This window comes from Aedes albopictus, chromosome 3, assembly GCF_035046485.1.
Source record: "Aedes albopictus strain Foshan chromosome 3, AalbF5, whole genome shotgun sequence".
NCBI lineage: Eukaryota > Metazoa > Arthropoda > Insecta > Diptera > Culicidae > Aedes > Aedes albopictus.
This window is the reverse complement of record NC_085138.1, coordinates 208551068-208576368: the sequence shown is the minus strand read 5'-3', so window position 1 is coordinate 208576368 and position 25301 is coordinate 208551068. Positions and strand designations below refer to the sequence as shown.

General features: G+C 40.5%; 3 protein-coding genes across 3 annotated transcripts in view; 1 reads left to right on the top strand and 2 right to left on the bottom strand.

Annotated features, from left to right (window-relative positions):
• Positions 1-10983, bottom strand: part of LOC134291238 (probable serine/threonine-protein kinase kinX) — an 88469-nt gene extending 77486 nt beyond the window's left edge. Inside the window, exon 1 of the mRNA XM_062858740.1 lies at positions 10974-10983. The gene's annotated coding sequence lies outside the window, so the exon portion shown is untranslated. The remainder of the gene's footprint in view (positions 1-10973) is intronic.
• Positions 1458-3692, bottom strand: LOC134290563 (uncharacterized). Its single transcript, XM_062857725.1, has one exon. It carries the CDS (start codon positions 3690-3692, stop codon positions 1458-1460), a length of 2235 nt encoding a protein of 744 aa, XP_062713709.1.
• On the top strand, positions 3691-4892 carry LOC134290562 (uncharacterized). The gene is made up of 2 exons (XM_062857724.1): positions 3691-4754; positions 4883-4892. The coding sequence occupies exons 1-2, from the start codon at positions 3691-3693 to the stop codon at positions 4890-4892; spliced, it is 1074 nt and encodes a 357-aa protein (XP_062713708.1).
• Positions 10984-25301: the final 14318 nt, after the last annotated feature.

Below are 25301 nucleotides of genomic sequence, written 5' to 3'. Positions count from 1 at the left end.
GTGCGGTAATTTAGGTGATATTAAGGAGAATCCTGAGGGCAGTTGGGTCCTCCCCGTAAGTGATCGGTAATTTTAGGTGATATTGGGGGACATTCTAAGGGAAGCTGGGTCCTCCCAATAAGTGTTTGGTGATTTTAGGTGATATTGGGGGGCATTCTGAGGGAAGTCGGTTCCTCCTAATAAGCGTTCGGTAATTTTAGGTGATATTGGGGGACATTCTAAGGGAAGCTGGGTCCTCCCTATAAGTGTTTGGTGATTTTAGGTGATATTGGGGGGCATTCTGAGGGAAGTTGGGTCCTTCCAATAAGTGTTTGGTAATTCTAGGTGATATTGGGGGGCATTCTGAGGGAAGTCGATTCCTCCCAATAAGCGTTAGGTAATTTTAGGTGATATTGGAGGACATTCTGAGGGTAGTTGGGTCCTCTCAATAAGTGTTCCGTTATTTTAGGTGATATTAGGGGTCATCCTGAGGGAATTCTGGTCCTCCCAATGAGTGTTTGAAAATTGTAGGTGATACTGGAGGGAATTCTGAGGGAAGTTTGGTCCTTCCAATAAGTGTTCGGTAATTTAAGTGATATTGTGTGGCATTCTGGGTACTCCCAATTAATTTTTGAGAATTTGAGGTCAATACTTCTTAGGTTTAATCACCGCATGACTTTAGGATAATTGTATTTTATTGGCTTATCTTGGTGAACTTTATACTACTTCAAGAAGAAGGAAGTAACGAGAATAATAAAAGAAACGGTGGATAGAATCGCAACTGTGCGGCGAGAGCCATTGAATAGAAGGCTGTCTAGGACTAGTAGTTATCATCGAACTATTAGTACCGAGCCGAGCCGTTTAAAACCAGGACCTTAGGCAAAGAGGTCGTCGTTGCGACTGTGCTGTTCAAAAATGGCCCTCTGTAAGTTTTCTACTTCTATTCAATTCCTCTAGTCGCACACTTGCGATTGTATCCACCGTTTTTTTCCTCTTTTTATTAGCTAAGACCTTATTATTATTATTATTTCTTTATTATAGAGACCTTTTGATCCGTAAAGAACTGTTTCTTTCATTACTTTCGTAACTCTCCTCTTCTTCGACAAGTAATAAGTTAACCAAGAAAAACCAACAAAATTCAATTATCAATTTCAGGTGATATTGAAGGGAATTCTGAGGAAATCAAAGTCCTTCATATAAGAGATGGGAAATTTGGGGGATATTGGGAGGCATCTTGAGAAATACCAACGATATATATATATATATATCTATTTTATTGATGTTTATCGGTGAACGAGTAAAACAATATCGTTTTTTGCGTGACGTTTCGGCCTAATCACTTTTCAGCCATCTTCAGACGCCTACAAGTTTATTACAAAAAATTAACATTAAACAAGATTTATACATTTTCATTTTTTCACCCCACAACTCACAATTTGATCGCCGCAGCTGATGCTACCTCCTATCCAGCTGGGAGATCACGTACCACTGTCTAGTAGGGTACTATGCGGTTGTGGTGCGCGTCCTCTCTCGTTTCCTCTTCGTCGTCTATCGTTGTTCGTCACTTGTCGTAGCTTAAACACTAACGCATTGTAGTTCGTGTTGAACAATCCACATTCACGCTGGAGGTTCACTGTATTAGTTTCCCCTGCTAGCTTGATGTGGAATGTCTCCGCGACGACTCTGCTCTCCTGGTCGGCGATGCGTTCAATTATTTTCGTCTCGTCAAAATTGAACACATGGCCGTCACATAGTGTGTGGTGCGTCAATCCAGTCCTGTTGTCTTTCCGTTTCACGTCATTTTTGTGTTCGTTGATTCTCGTGTCCAGTTTTCTTCCCGTCTGTCCGATGTACACCTTTCCATCCCCTGTTCCACACGGTACCGAGTACACCACATTTTTATGTTGTCCTGGTGGGATCGGGTCCTTCAGTTTAGCAAAAATCTCATTTTTCAATTTAGATTTTGCTTTCACCGCCAGTGTTATGCCGTGTTCTTTGAGGATTTTCTGCAACTTCTCACTCAGACAAGGTACATACGGCGTGGGGATGTACTTCGTTTCATCCACCTCCTTATCGTTCTGCAGTACGTTGTAGTGCTTGTGCACCCTCTGTTTCAGGACATTCTGAATGAACCAATTGGGGTAATTGTTACATTTCAGCATTTCCTTCACTATACTGATGGCCGAGGGGCGGTGCTGCGCATCGGTTAACTTGATAGCCCTATCCACTAGGGCAATCGCAGTGTTGCGCTTGTGGGAGTACGGACTTTCCGAAACGAAATCGAGATACCGTCCGTTTGTCTGCTTTGGTAACCATTTTTTCTCAAGGATTCCATCTTTTCTCGTTACCATGATATCGAGAAATTTAATCTGCTCTTGTTCTTCCTTCTCCACCGTGAACTGCAGCCTATCATGGAAGTCGTTGAAAATCTCCAGGATTCGATCCACATGTTCCCTCCGTGCAACGCAAAAACAGTCGTCCACATACCGTCTGTATATCACCATATCGAGTTGTTCTGCACTCACCCTCTGTATGCTCTCCTGTTCCAAGCGCTCCATAACGATGTTCGCTATAACCGGAGACAGCGGGGATCCCATCGGTACACCGAAGGTTTGCGTGTAGGTGACTCCTCGATAGTTGAAGAAAGTAGAGTCCAAGACTAGCCTTACTGCATCCAAGAAACTTCGTTTATCGATCTTCGTATGCCTGGCTACCTCACTCCACCTTTCCTCGATACACTCCATCGCGTACTGCACCGGAACGTTTGTGTATAGCGATTTCACGTCCAGTGAAAAAAGCACGTGCTCCTCGGGGATCTGCATTCCTGTTACCTGTTGTGCAAACTCAAAACTGTTTTTCACGTGGTGTTCTGTTTTTCCAACAACATTTTCCAGGACCCCTGCCAGAAATTGGGCCATCTGGTAGGTGGCGGATCCGATCGTCGAAACTACTGGCCTCAAAGGTCTGCCCTCCTTGTGCAACTTCGGAAGACCGTAGATTCTGGGAGGATTACAGCTCGATATTTTCACTTTCCGGTGTTCGCTTTTCTCTATCCATTTCTTTTCCAGCCACGCATCCACCGTTGCATTCATCTTCCTCATGATCCTATTGGAAGGGTCAGTTCGCAGCTTCTGGTACGTTTCTTCGTCGTTGAGCAGTTCCATCATTTTCGCGTGATATTCTTCTGCTTCAATTATGACGGTCTTGTTACCCTTATCTGCTTTTGTTATGAGCAAATTCGGGTTTTCCTCTAAGAAACGCCTGCTTGCTGCTATATCCTTCTCAATCCACTCCAACCGCCCGTGTCTGGGTTGTCGGACATAGTTGATATGATTGGTAATTGCCGACGCAACCTCACCACGAATCTCGTCAGCATTCTCCTTGAATCGAATCCCCTTTTCAATACCGGCTACTATTTCAACATACGGCATTTCTCTTTTATTCTGTACGTTGAAATTCGGACCCAGTGAAAGGGTTCGTTGTAAGAAATCCGGGATTCGGGTGTCCGTCGTGTTTTCTACCCATTCTGCTTCGGTGTTCATCTCGGCTATCCGCTGGTTTTTCATCCTCTCTATCTTTCTCTCTCCTCTCCTTTTGGACTCTTCGTGGACGGAACGGCTCTTCTTTTCCACCATTTTCTTCACTGCAACTACATCTTCCCTCTCGAACGCTGTTTCGATCTTGCCGAAGAGATGCGCTTCCAATAGGATCATGAGGAAGATGAATGCAACGGTGGATGCGTGGCTGGAAAAGAAATGGATAGAGAAAAGCGAACACCGGAAAGTGAAAATATCGAGCTGTAATCCTCCCAGAATCTACGGTCTTCCGAAGTTGCACAAGGAGGGCAGACCTTTGAGGCCAGTAGTTTCGACGATCGGATCCGCCACCTACCAGATGGCCCAATTTCTGGCAGGGGTCCTGGAAAATGTTGTTGGAAAAACAGAACACCACGTGAAAAACAGTTTTGAGTTTGCACAACAGGTAACAGGAATGCAGATCCCCGAGGAGCACGTGCTTTTTTCACTGGACGTGAAATCGCTATACACAAACGTTCCGGTGCAGTACGCGATGGAGTGTATCGCGGAAAGGTGGAGTGAGGTAGCCAGGTATACGAAGATCGATAAACGAAGTTTCTTGGATGCAGGAAGGCTAGTCTTGGACTCTACTTTCTTCAACTATCGAGGAGTCACCTACACGCAAACCTTCGGTGTACCGATGGGATCCCCGCTGTCTCCGGTTATAGCGAACATCGTTATGGAGCGCTTGGAACAGGAGAGCATACAGAGGGTGAGTGCAGAACACCTCGATATGGTGATATACAGACGGTATGTGGACGACTGTTTTTGCGTTGCACGGAGGGAACATGTGGATCGAATCCTGGAGATTTTCAACGACTTCCATGATAGGCTGCAGTTCACGGTGGAGAAGGAAGAACAAGAGCAGATCAAATTTCTCGATATCATGGTAACGAGAAAAGATGGAATCCTTGAGAAAAAATGGTTACCAAAGCAGACAAACGGACGGTATCTCGATTTCATTTCGGAAAGTCCGTACTCCCACAAGCGCAACACTGCGATTGCCCTAGTGGATAGGGCTATCAAGTTAACCGATGCGCAGCACCGCCCCTCGGCCATCAGTACAGTGAAGGAAATGCTGAAATGTAACAATTACCCCAATTGGTTCATTCAGAATGTCCTGAAACAGAGGGTGCACAAGCACTACAACGTACTGCAGAACGATAAGGAGGCGGATGAAACGAAGTACATCCCCACGCCGTATGTACCATGTCTGAGTGAGAAGTTGCAGAAAATCCTCAAAGAACACGGCATAACACTGGCGGTGAAAGCAAAATCCAAATTGAAAAATGAGATTTTTGCTAAACTGAAGGACCCGATCCCACCAGGACAACATAAAATTGTGGTGTACTCGGTACCGTGTGGAACAGGGGATGGAAAGGTGTACATCGGACAGACGGGAAGAAAACTGGACACGAGAATCAACGAACACAAAAATGACGTGAAACGGAAAGACAACAGGACTGGATTGACGAACCACACACTATGTGACGGCCATGTGTTCAATTTTGACGAGACGAAAATAATTGAACGCATCGCCGACCAGGAGAGCAGAGTCGTCGCGGTGACATTCCACATCAAGCTGGCAGGGGAAACTAATACAGTGAACCTCCAGCGTGAATGTGGATTGTTCAACACGAACTACAATGCGTTAGTGTTTAAGCTACGACAAGTGACGAACAACGATAGACGACGAAGAGGAAACGAGAGAGGACGCGCACCACAACCGCATAGTACCCTACTAGACAGTGGTACGTGATCTCCCAGCTGGATAGGAGGTAGCATCAGCTGCGGCGATCAAATTGTGAGTTGTGGGGTGAAAAAATGAAAATGTATAAATCTTGTTTAATGTTAATTTTTTGTAATAAACTTGTAGGCGTCTGAAGATGGCTGAAAAGTGATTAGGCCGAAACGTCACGCAAAAAACGATATTGTTTTACTCGTTCACCGATAAATATCAATAAAATAGATATATACTAGTTAACGGTGATTAAACCCAACAAGGGAAGAAATACCAACGAGTTTTTGGAAATGTTTGTGATATTGGTGAGTATTCTGCCTGAGAATGCCCCCCAATATCACCAAAAATACTGAACACTTATTGGGAGGACCCAACTTCCCTCAGAATGATCCCCAATTACACCCAAAATTACCAAACAAAAATTACCTCCAATGCCACCTGAAACACTTATCGGGAGAACCCAACTTCCCTAGGAATTAACCTCAATAACATCTAAAATTTTCAAGCAATTTCTGGGAACCAACTTCCCTCAATTACCGAACACTTATTGGGAGGACCCAACTTCCCTCAGGATGCTCCCCAATATCATCTAAAATTTTCAAAAACTCATTGGGAAGACCCAACTTCCAAAGGATGCTCCCCAATATCACCTTAAATTACCGAACACTTATTGGGAGGAACCAACTTTCCTCAGAATGCCCCCCAATAACACCTAAAATTACCGAACACTTATTGGGAGGAACCGGCTTTCCTAAGAATGTCCCCCAATATAATCTTCAATTACCGAACACTTTTTGGGAGGAACCGACTTCCCCCAGAATGCCCTCCAATATCACCATATATTAGCGAACACATATTGGGAGGAACCGACTTTCCTCAGAATGCCTCCCAATAACAACTAAAATTACCAAACACTTATTGGGAGGACCCAACTTCCCTCAGAATGTCCCCCAATATCACCTAAAATTACCGAACATTTATTGAGAGGAACCGACTTCACTCAGAATGTCCCCAAATATCACTTAAAATTACCGAACATTTATTAGGAGGACCAAACTTCCCTCAGAATGCCCCCCAATATCACCTAAATTACCGAACACTTATTGGGAGGGTCCGAGTTACCTCAGAATGTCCACCCATTATCACTTAAAATTACCGAACACTTATTGGGAGGACCCAACTTCTCTGAGAATGTCCACCAATATCACCTAAAATTACCGAACACTTATTGGGAGGCCCAACTTCCCTAAGATACCCCCTAATATCACCTAGAATTACCGAAAACTTATTGGGAGGAACCGACTTCCCTCAGAATGCCCCCCAATATCACCTTAAATTACCGAACACTTATTGGGAGGAACTGACTTCCCTAAAATGCCCTCTAATATCACCTAGAATTACCGAACACTTATTGGGAGGACCTAACTTCCCTCAGAACGCCCCCCAATATCACCTAAAATTACCGAACACTTATTGGGAGGAATCGACTTCCCTCAGAATGCCGCCCAATATCACCTAAAATTACCGAACACTTATTGGTAGGAACCGACTTCACACAGAATGCTCCCCAATATCACCTAGAATTACCGAAAACTGATTGGGAGGAACCGACTTTCCTCAGAATGCCCCATAATATCACCTTAAATTACCGAACACTTATTGGGAGGAACCGACTTCCCTAAAATGCCCTCTAATATCACCTAGAATTACCGAACACTTATTGGGAGGACCTAACTTCCCTCAGAATGCCCCCCAATATCACCTAAAATTACCGAACACTTATTGGGAGGAACCGACTTCCCTCAGAATGCCGCCCAATATCACCTAAAATTACCGAACACTTATTGGGAGGACCCAACTTCCCTAAGATACCCCCTAATATCACCTAGAATTACCGAAAACTTATTGGGAGGAACCGACTTCCCTGAGAATGCCCCCTAATATCACCTTAAATTACCGAGCACTTATTGGGAAGAACCGACTTCCCTCAGAATGCCTCCCAATATCACCTAAAATTACCGAACACTTATTGGGAGGAACCGACTTCCCTCAGGATGCTCCCCAATATCACCTAAAATTACCGAACACTTATTGGGAGGACCTAACTTCCCTCAGAAAGCTCCCCAATATCACCTGAAATTACCGAACACTTATTGGGAGGAACCGACTTCCCTCAGAATGCTCCCCAATATCACCTGAATTAACCGAACACTTATTGGGAGGAACCGGCTTCACTCAGAATGCTTCCCAATACCACCTAAAATTTCCGAACACTTATTGGGAGGAACCGACTTCCCTCAGAATGCCCCCCAATATCACCTGAAATTACCGAACACTTATTGGGAGGAACCGACTTCCCTCAGAATGCTCCCCAATATCACCTAAAATTACCGAACACTTATTGGGAGGAACCGACTTCTCTCAGAATGCTCCCCAATATCACCTGAAATTACCGAACACTTATTGGGAGGAACCGACTTCCCTCAGAATGCCCCATAATATCACCTAAAATTATCGAACACTTATTGGGAGGAACCGACTTCCCTCAGAATGCTCCCCAATATCACCTGAAATTACCGAACACTTATTGGGAGGAACCGACTTCCCTCAGAATGCTCCCCAATATCACCTGAATTAATCGAACACTTATTGGGAGGAACCGACTTCCCTCAGAATGCTCCCCAATATCACCTGAATTAACCGAACACTTATTGGGAGGAACCGGCTTCACTCAGAATGCTTCCCAATACCACCTAAAACTTCCGAACACTTATTGGGAGGAACCGACTTCCCTCAGAATGCCCCCCAATGTCACCTGAAATTACCGAACACTTATTGGGAGGAACCGACTTCCCTCAGAATGCTCCCCAATATCACCTGAAATTACCGAACACTTATTGGGAGGAACCGACTTCTCTCAGAATGCTCCCCAATATCACCTGAAATTACCGAACACTTATTGGGAGGAACCGACTTCCCTCAGAATGCCCCATAATATCACCTAAAATTATCGAACACTTATTGGGAGGAACCGACTTCCCTCAGAATGCTTCCCAATACCACCTAAAACTTCCGAACACTTATTGGGAGGAACCGACTTCCCTCAGAATGCCCCCCAATATCACCTGAATTAACCGAACACTTATTGGGAGGAACCGACTTCCCTCAGAATGCTCCCCAATATCACCTGAATTAACCGAACACTTATTGGGAGGAACCGGCTTCACTCAGAATGCTTCCCAATACCACCTAAAATTTCCGAACACTTATTGGGAGGAACCGACTTCCCTCAGAATGCCCCCCAATATCACCAAAAAATACCGAACACTTATTTAAAGGACCCAACTTTCCTGAGAATGCTCCCCAATATCACCTAAAATTACCGAACACTTATTGGGAGGACCCAACTTTCCTGAGAATGCCCCCCAATATCACCTAAAACTACCGAACACTTATTGGGAGGAACCGACTTCCCTCAGAATGCCCCCCAATATCACCTAAAATTACCGAACACTTATTTAAAAGACCCAACTTTCCTGAGAATGCCCCCCGATATCACCTAAATTACCGAACACTTATTGGGAGGAACCGACTTCCCGCAGCATGCTCCCCAATATCACCTAAAATTACCGAACACTTATTGGGAGGAACCGACTTCACTCAGAATGCTCCCCAATATCACCTAAAACTACCGAACACTTATTTAAAGGACTCAACTTCCCTCACAATGCTCCCAATATCTTCTAAAGTTCTCAAACATTCATTTAAAAACCCCAACTTCCCGCAATAATCCACCTTAATATCACCCATTCATACCTTAAATAGTACAGAACAGACTGTGTACCCCATGGCACGTAATGCCAGAAAAAAGATTAATCACAGCTTATTTAGCAAATTAGCATACATTAATGTTGTAATTAATTATGGCATTATTTATTGAATTACTTATTTAAAATCAATAAAATAATATCTGACTTCGTCAGCATAACCCCACCCCATCTGAATAGCACCGCAGTTTGACTGCGAGTGCAAGGAAACCCAACTCGGCAAAGGAATTTAAACACCACGCAGCTCGTCTTGCTCTCGGCGACCAACATTAGTATCGCTACTAGCATATCAATGTTTTAAAAATCTTGCGCGCGTCCTCTCGTTCGCAACCTCCGCATTGCTTTCCGCCATAGCGGAAATTCGATGCGCTGCTTTAAACTGTGCGCATTCACCACATCAACAATAACAGAGGCATGGTCGTGGCTACAAACTTCTCCGGCTCTCCACCCGAACGACCAACTCGCCCAGATTGGTGCAATGTTTGTTATGCACGACCAAACATAACACCAATCAGGACGAGTTGGTTGTGTGGCAATGTTTGGCTATTCATGTGCGTTGCAATAGTTTCTCTTGCCTGCTGTTGGGAGAGTAAACAGCAAGCACACGAACGGGAAGTGCTGCCAAAGCACGGTTGAATGAAATCGGGGCGATGTTTTTCGCAATTCGATGAGTTTCTTACCTAACTTTGAATTAATTATTGTGGCCAAACTACAAAAAATTCAATGTTGGTCCCAAAGAGAGTTTGGTAGAAAACAGCATAAACAATCTTTTGTAGAATATCACTTTTCTACTTTACTACGTGTTTTCATTAAATAACAACAAAAATACCTAAAAAAAGAGCATTTTTTTCGGCTTTTGCCGCAAACTTTCCAAAATTTAAGCATGTTAATCACTTTAGATAGAGTTTTTGTCCAAGAAGCATAACAGCACAATGGTTCAGGCTTTCAATTCATGCAAAAAGATTGAGATTTTGATCGAAGATAGCTGAGATACAATTTTTTGAAGTTTTGCATGTTAAAAATCATAGAATTTTGAATAACTCACTTAGCAGTGATTTGCGACCCCATGTTCCTTGGGCACTTTTTCATATCTCATTAAGACCTATCTGCCCTCAAATTATTTAAAGTCCGGAAACAAACACCCTGTATAAGCTGGATGGATATACTGGTATTTTCTCTTCAAGAGAGGAGTCGCATGGAGGGTTAGCGGTTTTCTTGCGGGATGGATTGATCGTCGAAGTATGCCAGAATAGACTTGTTGAGGGATTCCATCACATTCATTGCCAACTACTTTCTTCTGGGAAGCGAATCAACTTTCACGCTGTCTACAGGCCTCCATCGTTCGGGGCAAGAAGGTTTCTTGATGAAGTAGAGGATATGCTATCGACTGTTAGCAAGGGAGATGAATGTGTTATTGTCGGAGACATGAATGTACCTGCGAACCTGCCTTCAAATAACATTGTACGCGAGTATTATCGACTATTAACTTCGTACAATGCAATAGTCACTAATTCGCATGTTACCAGACCGTCTAGTAGCAATGTCCTCGATCATGTCATTTGTTCGGAGAACTTGACCAACACAGTAGTAAATGAAACGATTGAAAATGATGTAAGCGATCATTGTTTGATTGTATCGACATTCAATTTTGCGTGTGCTTCTACAACTCGCACATTACAGAAGGAAATTGTGGATCATGCACGATTAAGTGAACTATTTGTTTCTGTCTTCGAGTCTCTTCCTGAAAGCATGTTAGCCAGTGACAAGCTAGCCCATATGACTGAGTGCTATCGTATATGTCTCTCGCAATGCACAAAAACTGTCTCCGTTGAGGTAAAGTTGAAAGAGCACTGTCCCTGGATGACAATTGATCTATGGAAGCTAATCACTATGAAGGACCGCCTTTTAAAGAGGCATAGAAGACATCCTAATGATCAACATACATCAGATCTATTGGATCACGTGTCAAAATTGCTTTGCAAGAGGAAAACGATGGCTAAACGAAACTACTATCACACCATAATTGAAAAAGCGTCGCAACGGAATGCATGGAAAGTAGTCAATGAAGTGATTGGTAACCAGCGGAAGAATGATAAGCCTAGCCGCATTTTAAAAGATGGTGTGTTATTGACTGATGAGGCAGAAATTTGTTCTGCATTCAATGAATTTTTCTGCAATATTGGAGCAAACTTAGCAGCAGGAATTCCTGGTTCAGGAGATGTAGAACGCTTTGGAACCATAAACTACCACCCGTCATCGATATTTCTCTCGCCTTCGACAACCGCTGAAATAATCACGCTTATAAATGGATTAAACGAAAAGAAATCTTCAGGTCCCGACATGATTCCTGCTAAATTTGTTAAATTTCATCATTCCATATTTGCACCTCTCCTCTCTGATGTTTTCAACGAAATGATATCAACCGGCCATTTTCCTGATTGTTTGAAAATTGCCAAAGTAAAACCAATTTTAAAATCCGGCGATGTCAAAGAGCTGAACAATTACAGGCCCATTTCTTGTTTATCAGTTCTAGACAAAATATTAGAAAAACTACTTGCATCTCGGATTATAAATTATGCCACTCGATTCGATCTTCTATCAAAGCATCAGTATGGCTTCAGAAAAGGGTCAAGTACGTTGAGCGCATCTTGTGATTTGGTCGAAGAAATATATGACGCTTTGGACACGAAAAAAATGGTCGGTGCAGTATTCATTGACCTAAAAAAGGCGTTTGACACTATTGATCATGTGCTACTATTAAAAAAACTGGAGTCGCTTGGAATCAGAGGAACTGCCTTAACTCTTGTGGAAAGCTATCTCACCAACCGTCAACAGTTCGTCTCAATTGGAGCTTGTACAAGCGGGATCCTTACTGTGCCAACAGGAGTGCCCCAGGGCAGTAACCTCGGCCCTTTATTATTCTTGTTGTTCATCAATGATATTTGCAACCTGGAGCTGAAAGGGAAAGTTTGCCTATTCGCGGATGACACGTCGATATTCTACAAAAATGCCCAATGTCGCATCATTCAGCAGCAAATGGAATACGATCTTAACTTGCTATACGACTACTTTTGCGCAAATAAGCTGTCTTTAAGCCTAAAGAAAACAAAATGCATGTTCATACATTCACCGCGGAGACGAGTTCCTGTTCACCCAATACTGTACGTTCATGGCAGCATTGTTGAGGAAGTTGAGGAACATACATTCCTAGGACTCATTATCGACTCTACAATGAGCTGGTCTGGACACATTACCCACCTGAAGAAGAAACTCAGCTCTCTCTGTGGCATCCTACGGAAAGTGTCGTGGTTTATCCCTGAGAAATGGATGAAGCAGCTGTATTATTCGTTGATCCACTCAAGACTTCAATACTTGGTAGCTGTTTGGGGTTCGGCCAGCAAATCGACACTCCGGGAACTCCAAGTAATGCAAAATCGGTGTCTTAAAGCAGTTCTTCGCAAGCCCTACTGGTATTCTACAACATTGTTATACTCAAAAGAAGAGGATAGTTTTCTACCGATAAAAGCGTTGCACGATTTGCAGACGCTAACTTATGTCCAAAGAATAGTTCATGACCCGATTATGCATCACAACATCGCCATTAGAAGAATCCAAAGTAGTCGCGTTACCAGACAAGCCGGAAACTTCTCACTTCTTAGACCAAATACCGAAATGGGTCGCAAGAAAATAACCTACTCTGGGTTTAAATTGCATAACGCACTCCACCCGGAATGGAAATCCACGGCCAACATAAAATCCTTCAAAGCATCAATCATAAAGGATATGAAGCTCAACATATCTAGATATCTAATCTGATTAAAACGCCCACTTACACCACCCGTCATAATATACCGTATATTATTCTTTGTTCCGCCTCCATTCACAGCCGCCAGCCACCACCCTCCGAACTCCGTCCACCACCCACCGCCGACCGCCCACGAATCATCGCCACCAACACTCGCCACAGCCAATCACATCGCCTTCCGTAATAGCAACAATACTAGTTACCTTTAAGTAGTTAAAGATGTCAATGTGCTAAAAAGTTTGAAAATGTAAAATGAAGAAGCACTCTTCCTTAATAGAGCATGTGCTCACTGGAAGGTGCATATTTGTAATGAATAATGAATAATTTCCTTAATAAACGTTCAATGTATCTCACATGCTGCCTGTGTTCAAAACGGGCGATAAAACGGACATAGTCAATTACCGCGGAATAACCTCCCTTTCAGCAGGCTCCAAATGCTTGGAAATCATCGTTAACAACGTCATGTTTGCTTCATGTAGCTCCTATATTAGTCCTGCTCAACATGGATTCTACCCAAAGCGTTCGGTTGAAAGTAATCTGTGCGACTTCACATCTACTTGTATCTGTGCAATGGACAACGGTGGGCAAGCGCAAATTGATACGGTATACACCGATATCAAAGCTGCTTTTGATACTGTCAACCACGATATCCTACTTGCCAAACTCCTTCGACTTGGTGTGTCAGCGAGAATGTGTGTTTGGCTCAAATCGTACCTCACCAATCGAAATCTCTGTGTGAAAGTGGGAGCTGCGGAATCATTTCCGTTTAATCCAACTTCCGGCGTACCGCAGGGGAGCAATTTAGGACCGCTTCTATTTTCGTTGTTTTTCAATGACGTAACTATTTTGTTAGCCAAAGGTGGATTGCTGATTTACGCCGATGATCTAAACATTTTTCTTGTTGTACGAAACGAAGCAGATTGCAGAGAATAACAAGACCTAGTGGATTCCTTCGCACGTTGGTGTAACCAGAACTTCCTCATATTAAGCGTCACTAAATGCTGCATTATCTCGTACCACCGAAGAAGATCGCCGATTTTGTACGATTACAGGATTAATGGGCAACAGCTTGAACGTGTGAAAAAAGTAAAAGATCTTGGAGTGTTGTTGGATGTCCAATTGACATTTAAGTTGCAATATTCTGCCATTGTGGACAAAGTCAACCGTCAGCTGGGATTTGTTCCCAAAATTGCCAAAGATTTTGACGACCCTTTGTGTTTGCGCTCTCTTTACTGCTCACTTGTCAGATCCATCTTAGAATTTGCGTCGATTGTGTGGTCACCTTATGAAGCTGTGTGGATTGCGAGAATTGAAGCTGTTCAACGAAAGTTCGTCAGGTGTGCTTTAAGGACTCTACCTTGGCAGGACAGGCATAATTTACCACCTTATGAGCATCGCTGTGCTCTGCTAGGGATCGAGCCACTACATGTCCGTCGTCAAATCAATCGTGCTGCATTCGGAGCAAAAATAATTCGAGGAGAAGTCGACTGCAGCGTTTTGTTAGAGCGTTTGGATATCTATGCTCCTGAGCGAGTTCTGCGGTCAAGATCAGTGATCCAAGTAGCATCTAGGAACACAGTTTACGGCGCAAATGACCCAATGAATTCCATTTGCAGAGATTTTGATTTAGCTTACCGTGTATTTGATTTTAACATGTCGACTGAATCATTTAAACACCGATTGTATAGAACGCGTAGATTAAATTAAGTTAGTTTTTTTTATTCATTAAGACCATGTTGTCAGATGAAATAATAAATAAATAAGAATAAGATTTCGAGAGCGTAAGTTATCTACATGATGCTGGCATTGAAAGTGCCACGCGGGAAGTGGGTTTTCCTAGAGAAGGAAATGCTTTGTAAAATTAATTGGAAAACAAATATTTCCGTAGGGCCGACCTGCCACAAAAAACAAAAATTTTTACATTTATTTCTAACATAATCCGTCAGAAGATGCATGTTTGTTTCAAAAATGGATTGAATTTGCTTCAAATGTGACGCTCGATTTGCTCCAAACAGTTTTATTTTTGTTGCCAGAACAAATTGACAATTTATTTGAGTTTACCTGAAATATTTTTGATTTTACCATGCTTTTTTCTGCGTGTTGCATTTTTGACATTTTTAGTTGCTCAAAAATCAATTATTTATGGAAACTTTTGATTTATTTATGCATTTTTTTATTTGTTTATGGAAAATTTGTTATTTAAGACTGTTTACACCCCTGTTTCTTCACTGGGACTTTTGGAATTATTTATGAAGAATGATCACTTTCTTATGAGTCGTTTATATTTTAGCCGTTTCCCATTCAAGAAGTAGTGGATAACGATCATGGAGGTTTTGTTATCGCCAAGATCAACGGTGTCTTTGTATGCAGCTGCTATGCGCCCTCAAGGTGGACCCCTGAGCAATACAATCGGATGTTGGATCTACTATCACGGAAACAAATTTCGTTCGTTTGAAACAAAAATATTCATGTTTATTCGGTAAACTGATAAAATTTTTAAAACTAAAATATTATTTTTTCAAACTAACTCAATCAAATATTGATTTCTACAATACCCATTGAAGAGCCCCCCGTTCCACCGTCGAGAACATAAACAAAACTCTCAAGTTCCAGCTGCAGCACCAAACAAGATTTCCTCTTGCAAAAAAAGTCAAGTTTCACCAAATGTTTCTACGAAATCCCATTGATATCGAGAGCGTATGTTATCTACATGATGCTGGCATTGAAAGTGCCACGCGGGAAGTGGGTTTTCTGAGAGAAGGAAATGACTTTGTAAAATTAATTGGAAAACAAATATTTCCGTAGGACCGACCTGCCACAAAAAAAAAACAAAAATTGTTACATTTGTTTCTAACATAATCTGTCAGAAGATGCATGTTTGTTTCAAAAATGGATTGAATTTGCTTCACCAGGTTTCCAGTGACCTCTACCGCCTACCACAAAGCCGCTTCTACCAGCCATCCCAAAGTCGACCACCATCCTGAGATCCGGATAAACCTTAAGAAACCAAAGCCGGCACGTATGTACCTAAAGTGACGTCACAATAAACTTTTGTAAAATGTTAAAACCTCAATGTTAGTTCAGGACCGATTAGCAAGATCAACTCAGGATTATAAAGCTTTTTCACCATTTCGAACTTGATTCGTTTCTCCCGGGTCCATAAAGGGACCACCAAGCCTCGCCTTGGGTGGATCATACTATTAACTACACAGCCCCCCCCTTTGCTTATATTAGTTCACTCCTTGTCATTTAAAACCTTCTATGAGAAGTTTACTAACTTATTTACTCCTGTTAGAATAAGTCAGTTGTCACGAGTGTATGGGTGTGAAAGAAACCTATCCTATGAGCAACCAGGTTACATATCCGCGTTGAAGAAATTTCCCACCACAGCTCCACGAATATCAACTTTTCTACATGGTGTAAGCCAGCAGTACAAGTTTAACCGGGATGCGCGCTTAACAACATCCTGGAACCCCCCATCGCAGTCCTGACCACCCAGTCAGCGCTACCAGGCGATTCACTTCGCTCAACTGGATTTCCTGTACCGGCATGCACGCCTGCTAGCCTTTTGGAAAGCCCGAATCCACTCGTCACAGTCGAGCCACTCCCGCCAGCGGCCAACAGTCATCCCGGTCCTGTGTACGAGCAAGGAGGACGGGCCTTCCAAACTCCATCTGCAGGCAAATACGAATACAATCAGAGCAATACACCTCCGTAATTTCAAACGCTTCCAGTGGCTTCGATTTGAATCATACTGCGAACGAGCTTACCGAACCCGTCATCTCAACACACACCGTATCTGCCAGCAAGCAAGCATCTACGGATCACTACTGTTCTGTATACTATCAGAACGTCAGGGGTTTGCGAACAAATGTTGCCCGCCTGAGGCTGTTGCTGAGTAGCTGTGATTACGACGTACCCGTTTTGACGGAAACATGGCTACACTAGGGAATCGATAGCACCGAGATCACATCCGATTACACAATTTTCCGTTGTGATCGTAGCGAATCAACCAGTAGCCACTCACATGGAGGTGGTGTTCTGATCGCAGTGAGGAATAATCTACGATGCGACTCCATTTCTCTACCAAATTGCGAAAACCTAGAGCAAGTCGTTATAGCCATTAAACTGCGCCGCTGCTCTCTTTACGTAACTACGATCTACATCCCACCCGATTCCAGCGCCACGCTCTATGCCGCACACGTATGTGCTATATAGGTCTTAGCAGATCGTTTGTCGGTGTTCGACGTCGTCATGTCCATCGGAGACTACAATCTGCCCATGCTTCGTTGGCAACTAGATAGCGACACAAATGGATTCATTCCCTCGAATATGTCTGCCGAGCATGGGCGAAATCTGGTCGAATCATTGTTTTCCACGGTGAAGATGCCAGATAATTTAAATGTACGAATTGCGGTGGCAACCATAAGTCAAACTTTTGGGATTGCCCTATCCGCAAAAAAGTTGTTGAATCACGTGCCCGGCAGATGAATGGGAACGCTAGTCGTACCCGAAACTGCAGGTAGAATTTCTAACAACACAAATTCTTCCATCAACGAACGGTTGAAAATTTTCATACCGCTCGTTCCTATTCGCCGGAGGTAGTTAACCACCAAACAAACCTTCGAGCGAATAATCTACCCTCCAGCAGTGGAGCGAGTAATATTTCTAATTTTGTCCAAACGAATCGAGCTATCTATGCCCATGTGGCTGCGGGTAAGCAAAATTCAAATAATTCCTATCACCAAACATCAAATTCCGAAAATTCACGTGATTCAGGCATGTCTGCTTCTGATTTTGACTTTTTATCTGAACAATTGCAACAAATGATTGATGCAATGTTCAAAACTCAAACTATGGCTGAAACAGTTAAAGTTGGAGTTCAATTTACAAATAAAATTGTAATTGGGACCAATCTTATACAATATTTTACCTCCGACTTGATTTGCCACAGGGATATCAAAAATCGTTATTTGCAGATGACACAGGTATCTCAGCCAAGGGGCGAAGTTTGCGTGTCATTTGTAGTAGATTGCAAAAAAGTTTAGATATTTTTTCTTCTTATTTGCAAAAATGGAAGATTTCTCCAAATGCTTTTAAAACTCAACTTATCATATTCCCACATAAGCCAAGAGCTCTTTATTTGAAACCCTCAAGAAGACATGTTGTCACTATGAGGGGAACTCCAATAAATTGGTCGGATGAAGTTAGGTCTCTAGGGCTCTTACTAGATAAAAGCTTAACTTTTAAAAACCACATAGAATTGAATACTTTCTATACATTAAGTGTGTGCGCGAGGAAGCCCACCGTGCACACTACAACTACCCCGGTCAATCGGGTGGATTACCTTCCACATACGCTACGAGCCATGTAGCTAACGACGGTAGGTGATCAAAACAAAACAACAATCAGCAACGAATTGAATTGCATCGTGATTTGGAAGAAATAAGTTTATATTAAAATACTGTTTTTTTTGGCATTTATTGAATTCGATTCAGTGTAAGTACTTAAGAACTACAGAACTACACCCAGTTTATAATAATTGTAATAAAATAACTAAATACTTATTACCTTAACAGTTCAAACCTATATCTAAAACACTATTGCGGACAGACAGACAGTTAGAGAGGACAGATTAAAAGGGACTATAAACGTATGTAATACTAAAATAATGCGTTAAAAAATGTTAAAAACTAACTGAAATACACTTCCGCAGCTTAAAGCATTACCCCAGAAATACCGGGTGTGCTAAAAGGCGTCCGAAAATCCTTTCTGTCCCGTCCACCGCAACAAAGTGTTTATACCGACTTATTAATAGAAAATCAAAACTTTGTCGCAAAAACAAATTTTTGATTTATTAACAAATTTTCATACCGGCTATGTTGTACGCTGTCCCAATTTGGTCAAGCTGTTGCAATAACAGAAAGAAGCAACTTCAGAGGATTCAAAATAAAATTTTAAAATGATTCTGAAGTTGCCTCCCTGGTATAGCACTAATGAGTTGCATCAAATTTCTAATATTGAAACATTGGAACAGATGTCAACTAAAATCTTTGCAAACTTTCGTCAAAAATCCTTGCAGTCTTCTATTGCTACGATTAGCTGCTATTGAACGTAATAGACTCTCCCACTCTACTGCGACAAATAAACATCAATATTCCTCCTCGGGTATTATGAAACAACGACTTCCTGCGGCTGGAGTTTCATCGGACAGATTATGGCCAGAATGAACCAATTAGGGCAATGTGCATCGTTTTCAACAGTGTCGTCAGTGTATTTGACTTTTGTGTATCTGTAGATAGTTTTATAAGAAGACTTAGACGAATGTTTATTAGAATTTAAGGTTTGCCAAATGTTCATGTAGACCTTGAAGTCAGATGGACAAAATAATAAATAAATAATAATACAGCAAATGAAATGTAATATGTTATTAATTAGTATTAATAATAGCTTAAATTTATTTTACCAAATTAGGATGATAGTGTGGTAGAATACACAGAACAACTAGATTAAGTTGAAGAATGTAAAAAATGATTAAGATACTAATGAAGATTTTTAAAAAAATAAAATAAAAATATTTTCCACGGGTCTGCGTCAAATCAACACGAGCGGAAATCTTCTCGATCTAGCGTTTGTCAACCTTCCGGAGTACTTCGATGTCGTCCTTCCCCTACTCCACTGTTGCGGGTCGACTATCACCATGCACCATTCATTCTAGTCTTTGACGAAGGTTTCATCAATTTCGACTCACCCGTTCAAGAATTTTCAAGAATTGGATATTAGATTTTCATGCTTGTGACTATCAACAGCTGAATAATGCACTTGCCGACATTAGCTGGGATGCCGTACTCGCCAACCGACCATTGAGGCTTTCCACGAAGCAGCACGAAAAAAATCCATTTTTTTTAATTTTGCATTTTTGATTTGCATATAATTTTGCACAGCTGTTCTAATCAATATAAATAACAATTTTTTCATATTAAAACTTTTTATGGAGTCTCGACTAACTTTCAAATAAGGCCTATGAAATAATGGAACACATGCAAATGCAAAATCATATCTCTGAAACTGCTTGTTTGATCGGAAAACTCTCTTCGGCAAAGTTGTAGATTAATAAATGGTGGCTCTCAGAAAAATACACATTGAAAAATTTATTTAGTTTTTCTTCTAAAAAAACTGAATTTTGTTACTAAAAATAAAATATCGCAAAAAGCTATTTTTATACCTTCGTGATATTTTGTGAGAATGAAGTTCATTCTGTTAGCTACCATCTGTAGAAATTTCATAATGGTAAAAAAATGTACAAAAAAAGTTAGGGCCCTTTGCACATTTTCGGTTGTGTGTTTTTTAGAGTGTATGACGAATTCACGCAAACTCGCCGTAAAGGTTTGGCAAAACTGTCTCAGAATCCGATGGAATTTCTTAGGTTTAAAGACTATGTATTTTAAAGCAGGATTGCATACGTTGTTTTTTTTTTTAATTTATCTAGACTAATATTTGAAAAGGGCTAAAGTATTAGACCGTTTTTTACTCAATATAACTTAAAAATGACATTACCTACAAAAAAGTTATGTATGGGCGACTTTTAGATAATCATGTGAACTTTCATAACATTGAAAAATGTCAATACGCTTTGAAAGTAAAAAAATGCAAATAAGAAAAATTATTTCAATTTGCAAAACATGCATTTTTGTAATTATTGAAAATTTTGCCATATATCGCAAGATGGGCACTTTTGAAGAAAAGCATTTCTGAGGTACCGTGATTTCGGGTGAAATTGATCGACGTGAGGGTCATTTTCATTTGTTAAAAATATTGCTTTAAACTTAAAACAATTTGTAGAAAATGGCCATCATCCGGCTGAAGGATTATTGAATGATGAGTTACATGTTTTACAGTCAATTAGTCACATATTTCTGTATTACATTCAATATTTTCCGTAATTGCGTGTTTGGCGAATCTCAAATACCCTTTCAAACTTTTGTTACCGTGGCTGTATCGCACATGTAATGAATATTCGAATGGATGCTTTTAGCTGCCAAGTATTTGCTAAACACGATTTCATCATCAAAAATTTTATGAATATTCAAATTTATACATAAAATTGCACTTTTCCGGAAGTAATCACTTTTTCAGTATGAAAAGAGCATACTTTAAGACGTTTTCATAAAATTTGTTAAGTTTCAAACTTGAATAATTAAAAATTGAGAAAACTTGTTAAAGTTTTGCGTAGCATTTCGCATTATGGGGTGGTTAATTCAGCTGGAAACGATATTTTTGGCACATGCAAAGGTATTTCATTTACTGATCAATTTCATACCGAAAGCAAAATTATTGATATTTTATTTTAAATGATAATTACCTATTGCAATAAAATGATTTGTAGTAAAAGTTTCAATCTCGTTGACTGATGAGAATCGTGGTTGTACTTGTTTTATTGCTTTGAGTTTGACTTTCTTTGGGTGATCGACTGTACGTTGGATGATATCTTTAATTGGCATTTCAGTCTGATTTGGTCAATCATAAACAACTATATGTTTACTTAACCCGACGTTTCGGTCCTTATTGTACCTTTTTCAAAGATTGTGTAATGTTTGAGCTTGACCATATCGCTGCATTCGAAATCACGGTAGCATTAGTGGAAAATTTTTGACAGCTCCTCCCCTCTTAAAGTATGTTCTCCCATACCTAATAGAAGGCCCCTAGCAATATCATCAACTTCCCCTAAAATGCTAGGTCTTTAATGGACGGTTCCTAACAACAAATACTTCATGTCATCATTTTGCGTGTTTCTCTTCGGTAGAAAAAAAAGTTTCTATCCAGGGCGTTTTTTACAGATATTTTCATATATTAAATTAAACATAATTCCATATGTTTGATTCACAAGTCTATCTAATGCAAAGTATTTTTTGTATTCTAAAAAAAAAGATTCTCCCATGAATAAGGAAACTTTTAAGTTGAAATTCGTCAACTGGTTCTGAATTTCTGTGTAACAGATCTGGTGTTCTGGTTCAAAAGAGAATCCTAAATTGTATTCTTTGTATTGGATAGATTTATAATTGAAACATATAAAGCTATGTTCAATATTAATATGTGAAAATCCACGTATAAAAATACCCAAAAATTGGTTTGACTCAAAAAAAAAAACATTTTGTGTTGGGTTAGATTCAGATAATAGCAATTTAATTACTTTGATCCATTTTGAATTCTATTCTTAATGGTTGGTGTGGGGTTTGGTTCTCCGAAATAGGATTAATTTAGATTCGCAAATGGGCATGTATTCCAAATTGGCTTCAATTTATTTTGTAACTTTTTTTGTAGCGTGATCGTTTTTTCAATATTTCAATTTTTTGCTTGTAAGTTCATACAAATACCTTAAAGTCACACATACCACACTTTTTTGTAGGTCATGTTATTTTTAAGTTACATTGGTATAAAAAAATTAAGTTACATTGGTATAAAAAAATGGTCAAAAACTTAAGCCCTTTTCAAATATTAGTGAGATAAACTTAACAAAAAAAAACCAACAAAGTATGCAACGTTGCTTTAAAGTACATAGTCTTCATACTTACACAATTCCATTGAAATCTGAGAGGATGCTGCCAACCCCAAAATCTAGTTTGCGGGAAATTTGTCATGCACTCTAAAAAAATACGCAACCAAAAATGTTCAAAGTGCCATAACTTTTTTGTACATTTTTTTACCACTATAAAAATTTTACAGATGATAGCTAACAGAATGAACTTTATTCTCACAAAGAAACACAAAGGTAAAAAAATAGCTTTTTGAGATATTTTATTTTTAGTAACAAAATTCAGTTTTTTCAGAAGAAAAACTACATAAATTTTTCAATGTGTATTTTTCTGAGAGCCGCCATATATTAGTCTACAACTTTGCTGAAAACACCTTTCCGATCGAACAAGCCGTTTGCGTGTTATAATTTTTTATTTGCTTGTGTTCCACTTTTTCATAGGCCCTATTTGAAAGATACTCGAGACAAAATATGAACTTTTGGTATGAAAAAATGGTTTTTCACATAAAAAGGAATAGTATACAAAAATATCAAGTAGATTAAAAACCCAGATTTATCCACCTAGTGGTGATAGTGCCTTTCTCGTCGAACATGAACTCATGATCTTTTTTTGGTTGGGATACGACTGGGATGATTTTGCTTCACAATGTTGGCTTCAGCCTTTTGGGGGAATCGAAAACATTAGTTTATGATTTTTTCCGACGTTCCGGTCCGTATGGGGACTTTTCAAGGGTTCAATCGGTCAAGGTTTCCTAGTCAAGATGGCCTCGATTAACTTAAAAATGTCACACGGAAGTTTTGGTATTTATTGAGTCCTTTCTTAAGGAATCGACTGTTGATCTTATGTTTTGAGGTTATGGCTTTCAGTCTTGGAAGAAAGACTTAACAATCCGTTTTTGAATTTTTTCTTCCAAGACTGAAAGCCATAACCTCAAAACATTTATTGAGTCCGTTCGGTTTAAAACCATCGTGATGCGGACAATCTCCTACCTATCGGACGGTCTAGAATTCGGTCCCTGTTTTTGGAATCTTCGACTATTGCTTTGTTTAGCTAGTTTCTGTGCATGGGCCATCATTCCGAAGCATGATATTTCCGTCGACGTAATGCGAACTGTTCCTGAATCCTGAGAATACCTTATTTAGAAAAGCAATAATTTTAATAAAATTGGGAAACTTAATAATTGAACATATTCCGACGTTACGTTAAACGTATAGACAGAGCTGAAAAATATCAGAGTTTTCAGTTGACTGCCTGAGCACCTTCACTATCACTGAAGACCGATCAACATCAAGACGATTATTACAAGCTAGGATATAACGTCTTTCACAATCACAGATGACTTTACGGTCTTCGACATAGTTTTTTCTTCACACTTTAGGCCATACTTTATTATCATAGGTTTCAAAATTCATGTAAAATTTGACAAAAAATGCAAGCAAGTGAAATTGCCCATCTAAATCCCATAAAAACATTCCCAGTAGTTTTAGACGCAAAAGAGGATTGAAAAAGCTTTGATGCGATAATTTTCATTTTCTCATATAACGTTGACCTATCCTACTGTATATTTTTACACCTCAGTGATTTGATGAGATTGCTTTAGTACAGAAAAAAAGACATATCAATTGTAACATATTGCTATTATATTCATCGTTACAAAAAAATAATCGCCAAATGCTAATCAGGTTGCGTTTCACAAGCCGCTGCTGGCTTGATGTTGGTAGTGAGTAGACGTCAAACGAGCAAAAACGATTAATATTTGATTCAACCGTTGAAAACAAGGACGATGGAGAGCAGTCCTGCAAAATATCAGTGTCAGTGCCTGTTTTTCAGCCGAAAATGAATGACTGCGGCGGTCATTTTCAGTTCCTCGATGTGAGAACTGACAGAGTCCGAGAGCTCCATTCATGAGCAACCCAACAAGGTCAATTCCCAATCATTCACACACTACTCATGTTGACAGGCCATTCGTCTCAAGCGGTGGCTTCTGAGAGTGAGTGCCCAATGAGAGTATATTACAGGTGAGGAAGAAGAAGAGATGGCTATGTATTAGTAAGCAAAGAAAAATGTAAACACAAATAGTGACGTCACTATTTGACACGCGTTCTTATGGGAGCTCGCTTTGCTTGTAGTAGTGACATGACAAACACGGATCTCACGCACACAAAGCATCTCTTCCACACCTCCATTATACTCTCATTGGTGAGTGCCCTATACAATACCACGGGTGAAAACACTCAAATACAGAAAATTGAATGGAAATTTAGCCCGGTCAGCTCTCGCTTTCAGCACGCTGCATGTGAGTGTGAGTACCTATTTCATTTCGCTCCCGTGTTGCTGATCGGAAAGCAACATTGACAGGAAAAACAAAACGAAGAAATTGAAAAAAGCAAAATATCGCTATCATAAAGGCCTGTCGAAAAATTGCATTACTGCTACTCACTCTCCAATGGAGAGTGAGTAGAGTAAGACGTCTGTATGTATGTGGCCTTAGTTCAGTCAAGATTTTGTTCTCTTACACATATTTATCGCTTGCATTGACTTTGTTCATTTTTGTAGTTCCTGCGAAGCACCCTACGAAGCACCCAATGCTGGTTTTGCATCACTATCGGTAGCCTCTAATGTGGTCTGAGCCTATTTTTTTGATAATCGTTCCTCATGGTTTAAAAAAGACCGCGGTTGGATGTGTCGTATGCTTCCGGCTGGACACCCTAGATCGGTCCCGGAACACTATCGGTAGCCTTTATAAAGATCTTCGTTGTGGTCTGAGCCTATTTTCTGGCTAATCGACCATCACGTTATTCAAAAAGTCGCTGTTTAATGTGCCGCAGGCATGGGTTTTGA